General features: G+C 34.3%; 1 protein-coding gene across 6 annotated transcripts in view; it reads right to left on the minus strand.

Moving 5' to 3' along the window:
- Positions 1-14368, minus strand: part of LOC104368620 (neurabin-1) — a 44328-nt gene that overhangs the window by 13651 nt on the left and 16309 nt on the right. For 4 of the 6 annotated variants that reach the window (XM_032989663.2, XM_042783895.1, XM_042783892.1 and 1 more), the window contains exons 5-16: positions 13882-13986; positions 13587-13707; positions 12928-13071; positions 10996-11049; positions 8936-9165; positions 7185-7281; positions 6915-7104; positions 6042-6205; positions 4913-5243; positions 2003-2090; positions 833-904; positions 67-262 (exon numbers count right to left, since the gene is read on the minus strand). In XM_032989663.2, coding sequence (XP_032845554.2) covers positions 67-262; positions 833-904; positions 2003-2090; positions 4913-5243; positions 6042-6205; positions 6915-7104; positions 7185-7281; positions 8936-9165; positions 10996-11049; positions 12928-13071; positions 13587-13707; positions 13882-13986 — 1792 coding nt within the window. The remainder of the gene's footprint in view (positions 1-66; positions 263-832; positions 905-2002; positions 2091-4912; positions 5244-6041; positions 6206-6914; positions 7105-7184; positions 7282-8935; positions 9166-10995; positions 11050-12927; positions 13072-13586; positions 13708-13881; positions 13987-14368) is intronic. The other 2 variants (XM_042783896.1, XM_042783894.1) reach the window with 1 other exon arrangement.

Genomic DNA, 14368 nt, shown 5'->3' on the forward strand with positions numbered 1-14368 from the left:
ACTGATATTTTTGCTTTATCAAGATGCAACGCTTAAATATTCAAAGCACAGATTAGTCATGTTTACCTTGCTTCTGTTCCTCTCTTGACTGTGTTCACAACTGTCCTGCCCACGCTGAGTAACGTGCAGGCTGCTACTAGAAATCTGAGGCTCCTTGTGGCTGTCTCCAAACCAAGAGAAAGGCATGCATGTAGGAACAGGGGAATCTGAATCTGATGCAGACAGATTGTTGCCAGAGTCATCCAACAGTTCTCGGGAACCTCTGAAATAAGTAGATTAAATTGTGATTAAACAGCAGCAGCAAACACCACCCCATCCCCCAAATACACAACCCGCCCACAAAACAACAATCTCAAAACACACACCACTCATTTTCACCAGTTTCACAGCACAATTCATATTTAAAATGAAAACTGATACTTGCCTTTAAATATCCATGCAAAGTAATTTGAGTTATTGAACACAAATTTAAGACCTCTTGCAGTATTTCACACCATTTAACAATTTCAAATAAATTGTTAATTTAATTTACTCAACATTAATCTTTCTAAGCAAAACATAGTTTGTATACTGAAGACAGGGTACATGTTAATCTTGTGAGCCATTTTAAAATGTAACTCTACTTTACTGCTTCCTCTATACTATTATATTTATTTTTCTTATTTCATGAGATTAGAAGCTCATCTCCACATCATTATATTAATCTTCACAGAATTTTGCCACGGTTATACTCGCATGTACTATAAGGTCAAACAGTAACAGTAGTTTTAAAGAAATTCTTAGGTTAAAAATTTTAAGAATGCAGCATATATGTATTAAACATAATAACTACCTGCTATCCAGAGAACCCCTTAGATTTTCTTTTTCTTGTTTCTTGCCCTTGCCCCCAGATTTCCGTAATCCACTGAAGTGAAAAAAACCACAATTTTCATAAAGCATTTACATTTACACAGTGCAACTTTTTTTTTAATCAGTAAGCTAGTTTTTTAATTGATTTCAACAGTTACAAAAATCCACATTTATGTTGTTACATAGAGCATGATTTTGCAGATTATGCATGCAATTAAAAAGTACTGTCATTCATATTTTATTTAAAAACCATGACAGAATTACCAAAGTGCCTTTAAAAGACTAATTATAATCAAAATACACATAGAAAATGCCCAAAGAAAATTAGCATGTAGTGGATACAACCAAGAGGAAGAACACAATTTTATTGTTATATAAATTTTCATATGCAATGCTGAGTGACTTGAACTAAGTCATTTACTACATTCTCTGTGTGTGAAATAAGTTATAATTTTTATAATATATATTGGTACTGCAACAAATAAATCATAATATGAGTTTCTGATGTTAGTTGGCTTCAACAAGCTTTATACCCCCAAACCAACAAGGCTTATTGCAAAATGTATCACCTCTTCTCTCAGATCCCCACAGTTCAGCTACCACACTGCATTTCCAGATAATATGCAACTTGCAGTTTTGTTTTACCCCTGTTCACAATTTTATCTTCTAAAAGAAATTCAGAAATCCACTCATCCCTGCTACCCACCCCCAAGGAACAGTTCAGTAAGCAGCTACTATAGCCAAACCCTATGTAACAACACCTCTACTGCAGAAGGAATTAAGGCAAGACACCTGTCTATTTTAGACTGTAATGCCAGCAGAACATTGGAGTATAGGGTCCAACAATACTTTGGCATAAAACTACGCATGGATTTGCAATTTGATTCATAGAGAAACTGTGTATTCACATAAAAACTGAAAAACCCCAAGAAATTCTCTGAGGGAAAGAAGTACAGATAAATAAAATTAAAATGTGGTAGAAAGATGAATGCGACATTACAAATTCAAGATGAAAAGGACTCTGTCCAGTGGTGTTGCTCTGAAGTAGCATTACTGGATTTCCTCAACATTTTTTTTATTTAGAGAATGTGATATTCTCCAAAAATAACACTTCAAACCATTTATTTCCAAATGAACACAAATAAAATTTTACCCAAAATCTGGAAATCTCCTTTTGGACTTTCCTGATGATGTTCCTTCATTTGCTTCTACTGTCCTGTCTTCATTTCTCTTTTCTTCTGCTTTTCATAGAGGGGTGAAAAATAAAAGTGTTACTCTAAAAATACACGCAAGCTTCAAGCACTTATGATGAGATGATGCTTGTAAGAAAGAAAGATACTAAAACCTGAGTAATAGTTAAAATTCACATTCACACAAGCAGATACTAGCTGAAAATACTTCAGCCATATCAACGTAAGTTGCTCTCTATAGCATCTTCCCATCATTTTGGCCGTGCTGTAGCATTGAGAAATGGCAACACAACAGTTGCTTATGACTGATCAAAAACATTGCTTTTTATAAACAGTAATTCTGTACTGTCTACAGGAAGATAAAACTTACCACAGTATTTTGCTTCAATGAATTACAAACAAAAGATAGTTTAAAATAGGTTTAGAATAAAGTACCTTCCTTTTGCAAAACGTCAACTTCAAAAACCACCAACTAGATATCCAGAATAAGACGCATGAAAGAAAGAGTTTTAAACCAATAGTTGATCAAATACTGCATTTAATCATCCTTTATTATGCTTCAAGTATTGTAAGACGTTCCTTTTGCATTTTTTCTGGTTTAGTAGCTAGTCTAGACTAGCTACTTGGAACACAGGCTGCGTATGCAAGCTGCTAGCTCCAGAAAGTGTGCCTAACCAACAGGATAGCCAGTACCTGGAGAGGAGACAGATCTTAACAAGCTAAATTTCTTGGAAGCAGTATACAAACTGTGACTATTCTAAAGAAATAACTGGGACTCTGAAACTCCTCCAAGACTGGTATTTTCAAAATTGGAATATAACCTGCTAGGATCCAAGTTTTCACCAGAGGGAGTATGTTCAATTCCAACTGCTCAATTATTAAGTGAAATTAAGTGACTAACTTAAGCATCACACTACTTCTTCCCAATGAATTGTGACAGATTACTGCAAGTCCTGCAGGTACTTCCTTTAAAATTATCTGGCTACTAGATTATATTTTTTTTTTAAGATAACTGAAACATGCTTCATATTGCAAATCAGGTGTTTCACAACTAAGATGGCTATGAAAGAGATGCAGCCTGCCTTCTGTGAGGCAAAGTAGGTTTAAAGCTCTGCCCTTCAAGACAACTCCTGACATGAAGTAATGTACAGAGATGCCTTCGAGGATCATAAAACCCCAAAATCATGTTTACTACACAAAACTGAGGACAACTCACCACCAGCTAATAATTGTTCCTGTAATATATAAGGGTTATCTCAAAGTTTATATGCTGAACAGTCAGGAGGTTTTCCTTACCCTCCCTCACCCCCCCCCACATACATATCTGATCAACATCAGAACTTTATCTAATCAGTTAACTGCTCTTTCTAAACGTATAACAACCAATAAATTATAACTATCAGTTAAACTAGTTATTTTTCCTGTCAACTTAAATACAAAACCAGAAGAATTAATTTTAATATTGACATTTGTTTCCACCTCTCTCTCCAGGGATAATAATTTAAGAAAAGAGGTAATTTCTAAAATAAAATAGGTTAAAATACAGACTGATACATGAATGGATGGGAAGGTAATAGAAAGGATTATTTCAATTAAATAATAGGTAGACATTTAAATACGGTTAGAAAGCAACAATCTAGAAGTAACATTTAGTGTCATTTTGCCTACAAAGATCAAGCTTTCAATACTAATCCTCATCTTGGATGTACTGCATTAATTAGCTCTTCCAGCAACTGCCAGTTTTAAGAAAATGTTTTCGATGCTTCAATCATCACAAAAAAATTTTAAAAAAGAAAGCAAAATCACTTCTATATTAGATACTTGTTTTCATATGACTTTTTTTTTTTAAAAAAAGCAAACAAATAAACCAGAAGCTGGAGTAGAGACTATTTTTGTTTAAGACTTTATAGAAACACATAGATTGAGGAGAATACAAAACAAATCCTGTTTTCAGGATATTAAAAGAAAGGTTTTGTCCAAGCTGTATAGAAAGGACAGCAAGTATAACCTGCCTTTATATATTGTGCTAGCTGACGAAAGGAAATATCAAATATTTAAAATATTTTATCTGATCACTTATTCAACTATTCTTAAGAAAAAGAGCCAAATATTTCTATCAAATGATTAACAGTGACTGGGCTGATTAAAATACCTTTACCCTTTTCCTAGTGAGAAATATTCTAAGACGGCAAGATAAATAATTCAGTAATTTCCATAACATTTAAAATTCATATCTTGTTTAAACACCTGGATAACATCTAGAAGCAAAGCCAACACTGAAATTTCCTGGGAATTGAGAAATCAGTCAAACTTATTTCCAATACATTGACACTTATGAGGCTACTGTTTTGCAGAAGCATGTTAGGATCTTTACTAATTACCCACAGTCAATGACTTAGCTTCCCTCTAGTTTACGCCAAGGAAACCATTTAGACTCTCTAGGTTTATAGGCTTGAGATTTTACCAAACTGACTGAGGCCTATTCCTTTCTCTATTTAATTGAAACAGCATTTAGTTTGTAGGCACCTTTTAGATTCTTGGCTCTATAAATTATTTTAGAAATGTTGAGTTTTTGTAGAAATCTGGTAACTAGTTGCAGATGAAGGAAAAGAAAGATAAGCACATTTCAGAACATACTACTGTTGTATCAAAATCTTTCAGTAAGTAAAAATAGATTACAATGAACTTGCATTCTTTCTTGCTAACTTCAAACTTTCCTGAAGAGTTAACAAGTGGTTTTAGAACAAGTAATTACTTTTGTAGTCAATTAATTTTCCCTCAAAGTAGTTTATTGTTCAATATTAATTTATATCTAAAATCTGTAATACTTTAATCCCAAAGGATTAAATTAATAATAAACCATTAAGTCTTACCCTTGGCCTCTTTCCCTTTCCCTTTTGCTTCTCTTTGCTTAATGTTCTTGGGATACCCTTGAGAAAAATTTGGAGCCATCTCTTCAGGAGGCGAACGAGTAGTGGTGGTGCTATTTTCATTGTTTGGTTTGTGTACTGGAGAAGAGTGTGTGGAAGCAGAAGGACTTGACTCTAGAGGACTTTCTGTGCTTTCTGTTTGTTCAGGCTTTTCACTCTTTCGATCAGTGTCATCCAGGTGCGGGAGAGTTAATTTTTCACTTGTTTCTAAGGTCTTGGTTAGGTACACGGTGGAAAGTTCTCTGTTGAGAACAGTATCTTCTGAATCCTCATCCTTCAACAGATTCAAAATTTATTTTATGATAAGCATAACATATGAACATTTACATCCTGGTAAAAGATCAGATAGTAAGTACATGCTATGTTACATGCAAACTTCCTCAGTTCAGAAATTTTTAACTTAATCACTTGTTGATACCATCTACATCATGTGAAGCTGATTTTATAGGCTTTTCTTTATCCACCCCTACACAGCTCTTTCTGCACATCCCAAATTATCTTTCTCTAGACAAGTCAGAAATGTTCTGGCACCTCCTGGCCTTTCCAATTCAATCCAATCACTTTTCAGTCTAACTCAAGTAGTTCAATCTTCTCCCTCTATGACAGGCACTCTCATATATTGACTGTATCCTCCTCAATCCTTTGGCTGTTTTCCAGAAATGTGCTAGAACATTTTACTGGTACACTTTTTGTGGACTTAAATGATTATTTATTGAATAATGAAGCATTTCAGAAGTGTTTCATTTTTGAAGAAATTTGGTAACTAACTAGTTTCAGATAAAGGAGTTGTAAGATAGATAAGCATATTTCATAACATATCACTGTCACTACACCAAATCTTTCAGTAAGTAAATACAAGCTTGCATACTCCTTTGCTAACTTCAAATTAACTGTGCCACAAAGAACATGTCAGAGATCACATACGTGGTATGAACCTGAACAGAGTTTTTCACTCAATACAACATAAAAATATGATACTTTGGCACAGTCTGAATGAAGCATGGACACATACATTTGCAAATACAGATAAAACTGAACATACATTCAGGATCCTGAATGCATGATTACCTACCAGTACTGGTACCTGTAGATTTACAGTCTGTTGTCCAGCCCCAAGAGATTCTTTCAGCTTTGATCGAGAAGGTGGCTGACGTTTTACTTTCAGAGCAAGCTGAGCTTTTGCTTTGTGGGCACTGGTGTCTAATCTGGGAGTATCCCCAACAAAAGCATCAAAATCTGCAATAAAGATGCATTACTTTAAAAAACACATCCAAAACTGGTCGGCAAGTTCTCGAACCCACTGTCCAGAAGAATATTCACAAGTTAAATACTGTTTTACACAATACTACAATATTTTAACATATTGTGATAGCAATTTCTAATTAATTTAAAAAATATTTCTACCCAATTTCTTCAATTAAAAAATAAAACACATCAGGATATCATTGTATTATGGCTTGAAAACTGAATTTTATTCTCAAATAGATGAGAATTTGTTCCCAATCTGTACTTTCCAATCCTTTAAGATAGAAACTCTACAAATTACATAAGTATCTACCAAATATTTTAAAAATATGCTTCTCATTGGAACCACCATCTGATATTTTATAATGTTCTGGGCATAAAATTACAAGACAAATAAAAAAATCATAGTAAGTTTTGGTGTAAATCATAGCTTAAAAAAATCAGTGGGATTTTAACTGACATATCTCAGTGTTTTAGTCCCACTAACATTATCAGTTTCACTAACAGAGAATCTGAGGAACAGTAAAGATGGATGTCTCTCCATCTATCTCCTCTTTGGCCCTGCATTTAAGAAATACATTACTACAATACTGAAAATGTTGGGGGGACCTATAAAAAAAATTATCCACACTGGATCTGGTCAAACATTTACCTAGTCAGTAGGAAATAGCAAACACCTAATTTTCTACAATCTACTTACCAGAAATTAAAATATCTGAAGAATTTAGTCTTTCTTCTATTGATTCTGTTTCTTTTTCATTTTCTTCTCTTATCTTTGACTGTTCATTATATTGGCCTGGACTTTGACAGCCATCTTCCAATAAACTGCCACCTCCAAACATATATGGCATTCTCTCATATACTTTTAGTTTACTTTCAAGCTCTGATATCTGCAAGAATTAAAATTCAGAAGTGAGATACAACTCCCCAAGAATGCAGAAGTTTATTTCAAAATATAATACTGCTTTACTTTTTCCTGATATATTTTCAGCTGTTCTGCATACTTCTGGTCTCTCTCTTCAAGTAGCCTTGAATGATCGTCGTCTTTTTTCATAAATTCTACTTCTCTGGGAAAGAAATATATACATATATATGAAACAGTAACATATAGAAATATATAAAAATGCATAAAATAGAAATATGTACAGTTGCATTTACTAAAAAGCATTGTTAGTAAATGTTGAAAAAAAGTCAGTCTGTAAGGTATAACTGATTCATTAATCCTGTATCATCACAAAAATGACATATATATTTGTATGTTTCCAATGTCTTCAAAAGAAAATATACATGACTATTAATTTACTCTAGGCTGAAAAAGGATGTGTTGCTACACCTTTTCTACAATGTTACAACCATCTCTCCAGTTTTAAAGTGGCAAGTTGCATACACATTTCAAGTGTGAAAGGTCTGCACAACTCCCCAGATTACATCTTACTCTCTCCCACAAAGACACATGCACACACAGTATTTTCCTTCCAAAAGCTATAACAACATTCTCTGTAGGAAAATAAATTGCATTTCAAGTTTCTGCTTGGTTCATTCTACAGAAATTGCAATGGCTGGGTTTTACAAAAAGAAACAATGATTACAACAAAGAAACAAAAATAAAAAGCTTTTTCCTGAAAGTCAGATGGAATAACATCCTAAACCAAGTAAGTGTAGAACATCTACACAAAATGCAAAAGCTTCAGGGACAGTCAAAGGAGTAATGGGAATTTCCTAAACAGCAAGGAAATGGAAACTAGCATATTAGAAATCATCTTAACATACTTTTGAGCTTCCACGCAGATATGCTTGGGAGGAAAGAGGAAAGGAAACCTTTAAAAAGCTCACCAAACAGCACAAAAATGCACTGTGAAAAGTAACATTTCTGGAGGTGGACTACAGGGTAGGAGATCATGCAAACTACCTTTAAAAATAAGTAGCACATGGAGAAACTGGGGACAAGAGAATTATATGCTTACAGTAACTATCAAAAGCAACAGCTGCGTTCTGTATTATCAAGACACTTCTACAAGTATTCTGCAATTAGCTCTTGTTTAGCTAAGAGGAAAGGAGGTATTAAAAATAGGCACAACTGCATGACAACAGTGTTCAAGTCTTATGCAGGTATATCTCATAAGCAGTATTACCTCTACTGAAAAAAACCCAAACCTGGTAACAGATTGAAGATGTTTTCATGCTGCCATTTTGATGGGCTAGATGCATATCCCAAACAATTTTTCTCAGAATTCTTTTTACTCCCCCAACAACATACAACTCCTAACTCAGACTGAATCACACATACCTGGCTCTTATGTATCCTTTGATGCCTACCCTATCTAGAACATTTAAGTTGTGAAAAACCCTCTAGATTTGACCAAACACCAAAAGGTATTGCCAAATACCTCATGCCAAATTTCAAGTAGTCCTTCTGAAAGTACAGACACATTACAGTTTCTCTACTATGTTTTTTTAAAGATTTGTTATTGAAATATTAAATCATTTTTCCTAAGCTTAGAAACAAAAGCAGCAACAAAATCATCGGAGGACCTTTCCAGAAGCCAGTGACTTAAGGTATGGAAGAATTCAGCATGTACAGCCCATTGCTTCCCTAAGATCTGACAAACAAAAAGAAAGTCTATTAAGCAAATCCTAACCCTAGGCATTGCTCTCAGTTTTCCTCATAATGTATAAAACATACAAGCAAGCAATAGAGACCTGGTATTTTAGTGTACTTACTTTTGTTGGTAATCTTTAAGCAATTTCTTGGCCTTGTTGTATTTCTTTTCAAGGGCATCACATTGTTCTTGAGTTTCTTTAAGATGCTCATTTACCGTTTTGCATAAACTCTGTGCCTCTAACCAGTAGGTCTCTAACTTTTTAATTTTCTCTTTGCTTTCATCTAAGTTTTGCTGAAGTTGGGCTCGACTCAGTTTCCATTCATTTTTTTCTGCTTCAGCAACTTTTAACTGTAAAGATTAATACTTAAAGAATTAATCTAATCTAAAAGATAAAATAAAAACACAGTGGTTTATACTTATGTTTATATTTAAATAAGGAATAGCTAATAACAATTAAATACTTACCAGTACTATTAAACCAAGACACTGAACTTTAAAAAAAAAAAAATCGTATCAACTCTTCCAACCCTTGCTAATCCAAGTTAGTTTAGAACTCAAACCCATGAGTCTTTTATTACTTCCTCATTAGTACTGCTTATTTTTAAAGAAATGTTTTTAAAATTAAAAGACCTTTATTGTTAGCCTATGTTGACCTGTTCAAGATCTCACCATCTTTTAATACCTCTGGAGGGGCCTATTTTGATTACCTTCAAAGGCAACTGGAGATACAGAATCTTAACCTGGATAAGACAAGGTCCCTGTCCTACTACTTTGTTAACAACAACTTTTTGAATAAAGGCAATGAGGCCAATTGATCTTCTCTAGTACTTTATAAGACATTGGTCTTCCTAATAAATGATGATATAACCACGGTTTGCTTTCCTGGGCCTAATGTATAAAGACACCAAACATTCCCTCAGCAAAGGAAAGGGATGGGGCCACTTCATCTTGACAGCAGCCACATTATAAAAGGGAAAGTTAACAAGTGAAATTCTCCAGGCCTTGGAGGAGTGAGCAGGCAGGCTACCGCTTAGTTTGTCCATGCCTCCTCCTTTGGGGACATCATTTACACTGAGGAAATCACTGCTTTTGAAGCCAGTTAAGATCACCTGCTGATGGACCAGAGATGTCGAAAGGACCAAGAATTTATTGAATTAAAAACAGGGCAGTAAATCATACTAATACCAACATTTTTAACAGCTTTTTAGAATCCAGCTGGGCCAAATTTCAAGAATACTACAAAGAGCAGGAGCACTGTCAGAAATCAAATCAGGACTATCATAAGAATACAAAGAAGTTTTGGCTGCTTTGCCTCTCTATGCTTGGAGTTCTGAACATTTGCAGAGTGCAAGAAAAACTCCAGTAGACACTGTTATTCAAAATGATTGCAATCTGAAGCACCATCCCCTCCCCACTTGCTACCTGCCCCCAGCAATATGCTACAATTTCTCCTAGGGTACACATTTCTCGGCAAGGCAACACAGAAGGGCAATGGAATAAAAGAAGCCGCTCACCTACAACAAATATTTCCAGAAAAAGGCCATGCACAGATCTCCATCAGTGGAAAAAGCAGCAAAAAGAAGAAACCCTTTTGCAGAGAAAGCAAAGGTGTTGAACCAAACCTCACCAAAAAAAAAAAACAAAAAAAAACCAAACTGAAAAAATCTCCTTCCCCAGAGCAAGTCAGAAATCGAGGAGGGAAAGAGGGGAAAACAAGGTAACAGAAATAACTTTCTGGTAACAGGAAATCAGCCACAAACCATTGTCTGTAAGTGCCAAATCTATACTCAGACAAGACAAGTTCTATTCACTGCAAATGTTCTCATACTTGTTTGGGAGCTTGCTTCGTACAGTACTTCAGTATATTCAGTTCTACTCTAAGCAGTAATACTAAGCATTCATTTTATAATGGCACAGGGGGAATTTTGGGATGTTTTTTTTTTGTTTGCCTTTTTTTTTTTTTTCTTTTTTTTAATTTGAGCACAGCTCTTCAGCTTAGAAATGCCTTTCTAACATAACACAGAGTACACAGAGGCTAAGGCCTAAACGGATTGCTGCCTTCTGCATTCAGCCTATCCTTGGTAAAATTAATGAGGAGAAATAAAAAAAACAACCAAACAAACAAAAAAAAGGCAAACCAAACCCACCACCAAATAATAAGATTCTTTGAAAACTTACTTTCTCCTTCAGTTGATTCACTTCTGCTATTGTTACTGCATGTTTTAATTGTAGCTGAAACAAACAAAAAATATTGTATGAGCACACACAAAATGACACTTGAAATGCTAGTTTTAAGTATTTGTCCATGATTCCCTTCTTCCTCAAACCATTTTTATAGTAGCATAAAGTCAACTTAATTATTTGTCAGTTACAGAAATGCTCATGAGCTTTTATTAAAAAAAAAAATGGTTGAACTCAAATTAAAACCAAAGAAGTTTCATGGTATTCTCATTGCTACAAAATCAATACATGACCACCCACAGTTAAAAATCCCACATTGCTGTCTATACATTAAGAAAAGCGAGGAGGTTAAAGTAATATTTCAGTGTTCCAAAAGAATGAAAAGGCAGCAGTGCACTTATGACAACTGGTACATAGTAACAAATAAAAAATTAATAGTACTAAATATTTTTACTTATCAGCACTTAAAAAAAAGCAAGCATGTTTTTTTGTAAAATTAAGCCTTGTACTTTATACCATAAATCGTCATAGGATTATTAGAAATGGATAAAGGCTACACCTAAACCAAATGTAAACATTACGGTTAACATGTCTTAAGAAAACAGCACACACATAAATGCAAAAGCAAATTTTTGATTTGACAACTATTAGTTATTACTTGTATCTCACTTTCCATCTATAATCCTGGGGGGAATTTTTTTTTTTTTTGGCAAGGCATAGCGTACCAAACACACACATTAAAACAAATGAATCCATGACTCTCTTTTCTTTAGATTATGTTAATAACAGCATATTAATGATTCTAGCTGAGAATATAATTGTATCCCAAGTAAATAATACAGCACTTATGAAAAGATGCTGTAGCCTGCTGCTATGTTTCCTAACATAGAAAAACTGTTAATGTTCTCTAGTGATCAATAGCCTGAAATTTCAACTTCCTCGACGACGTCATCAATGTTGTCAAGAGAGCAAAATTAAGGAGGTCTGCAAAATACTGATCCTTTACAAAAATAAGCTGATGTATGTACAAATGGCGTCTGCTGAAACAGTTTCTTTGCAGTATATTTTTCTCCTCCAAAGTGAAAGTGACAGGGACTTAAATCTACTAAAGAAGCCCAGACCCCTGAATGCCAAAGACTGCACCACTTAAATCCTCCACTAAATTCCATGGACCTGAATAAAGCAAATATGCTCCTTTATAAAAACCTCAGGAAAAAGAAACTCAATTTTCTAACTATGTTAAGTTGGGATTCACAGTCCGGAACACCCTATAGGGTTTACAAATTTATTATTTTCAGAAAATACACAATAAAAACTCCAGAATCAATCACCTGAAAAAACCCTCCAAGCCAAAACCAGGCCTATCTACAGAAGCAAGTGCTTTTATGTACACAGAGATTTCCCAGAAGACCTCAGGGACTAGAACAAGAGATTTGATGGTTATTTCTTGTCTTTCTGAAGAACATCTAACCACAACACTTGACACCATTCAGAATGGGCATTCGTGTCCCCCCATACTCCTCCCGCCGCAGCTAAGTCCATCCTACTATGCGGCAAACAAATGCAAATACCAATGGACCAAAGAAGAACTAAGAGAAGCATCATATCTATTTAATGCAATGTTCAGGCATCACAAGGTAGGAGGTGGTGGTGGGTTCTAATGTCTGTTCCCAAGATTTTTATTTTTTTTTGAATTTTATTTAAATCACAGGACCATTTAATACAAATATGTATAAGGAAACAGGGATCAGAAAATTAACGAAGCCTTACATTCCAAGGGACATCTACCAGAGAGATTTATTGGTGATGTTGGGAAAACAAACCCGAAATGACAATGAGTGGGACATGAAGGAGATTATATCCAACTCTTACAAGGTTCAGATGCTCCCCACTGCACCACAAAGAATATTTAAGAAACTGCTACCACACCTCTTTAAATTTAAGAAGAGACTGTGCTGAATCCATATCCAGTGGTAAACAGATATCTTCATTTTCAGGAAGATCAAAAACTTCTACAGATTTTCCATGTAAATGTGACTCATACGTATCGTCGTCATCATCATAATCATCATCCTGACAAAATGGGAAAATCATGACATTCTGTAACACACACACACACTTTGCATTATGGTAGCAGCAACCATAAAAACACACAATCATGGAGTCCAAACAGTTGCAAAACTTTTCTCAACTAGTTTTAGTTCCTTATACCTACGGTAAGTTTTAAAGATGACTTGCAAACACCTTCATCAAAGTTCCACAAAAGAGATCTAAGTAAGCCATGAACAAAACAATCACATACAGCTGATACTTAAAAATATCTTTTGGATTATTGAAAAATTGGAAGCATAGCAAGTAGTGATAATCATGTGCCTTGATAATAGTAATGTATGAAGTAATTTGTATTTTCTGTTTTAGCAAGTTGTCTGTTTTATCCCTTTTTTTTTTTGCTTTTAAAAAAAATACAGATTTAATCAAATTTAAAAATGTATTTGATTAAAAAAAATATTTATACCATTTGCAGAAGTTATCACATGAAGTGGTAATCATATACTTTTAAAAATATGTAAGTATGCAGGATGTTTTACCTGCTCTGTATCGTCATGAACATAGTGCTGCTCATACAGACATCTCTCTTGCTCTAAGGTCTCACTTATGAGGCGGGCTACTTCACTCTGAGTACCTGGCTTCTCTCTCCCAATCAGAAACCTATAAAACAACAACAAATTATCTTGCAGCAAAAAGCTTAAGATATGCTTAAGAAATTAGTTTACCATACTGTTGCCTTCAACAATGTATTTGTAAAACTTTCAGATTATGGTTTTGTGTCCATTAATGAAAAATGACAAAAATAAAGTAGTATTTCATAGGAAACATACATACCTCACTGTGCCTTTGGTGTTTTTTAATACAGTGGCTGCAAAGAACTGAGTAACTCCCACTAGACTTATGCCATCAACTTCAACAATCTGATCATTTACTTGAATTCTGCAAAATAAATAAACGCTTAGCTATCAGTTCAACAAAAATATTCTGGCTTGACAGATTTTTGACATGACAAGCATCACTTAAAACTTACTCATATTTATAATGAGAAATTCTGAGTCCCAATAAATTTATTCCTTATAAACAATCTCCTGATCCTCAGTTACTATGCAGATCACCAATTAAAATTTACACAGTATTTGCCTTGATTTTTTTTATATTATTTACACAGTGATTGGTTTCCTGGAGTGTCAATAGGATTTTGTGCCACTTTTATACATGGGCACATTCTAAGATTTTCCTCATATGTTGTAAGCAGATCTATGCTTATTTTGCAAAAATGTCCTATATTAAATAAAATCCCTGGGTTTTTTTAAAATTAACA

Source organism: Tyto alba, unplaced genomic scaffold (assembly GCF_018691265.1).
Source record: "Tyto alba isolate M040663 unplaced genomic scaffold, T.alba_DEE_v4.0 Super-Scaffold_7, whole genome shotgun sequence".
Taxonomy (NCBI): domain Eukaryota; kingdom Metazoa; phylum Chordata; class Aves; order Strigiformes; family Tytonidae; genus Tyto; species Tyto alba.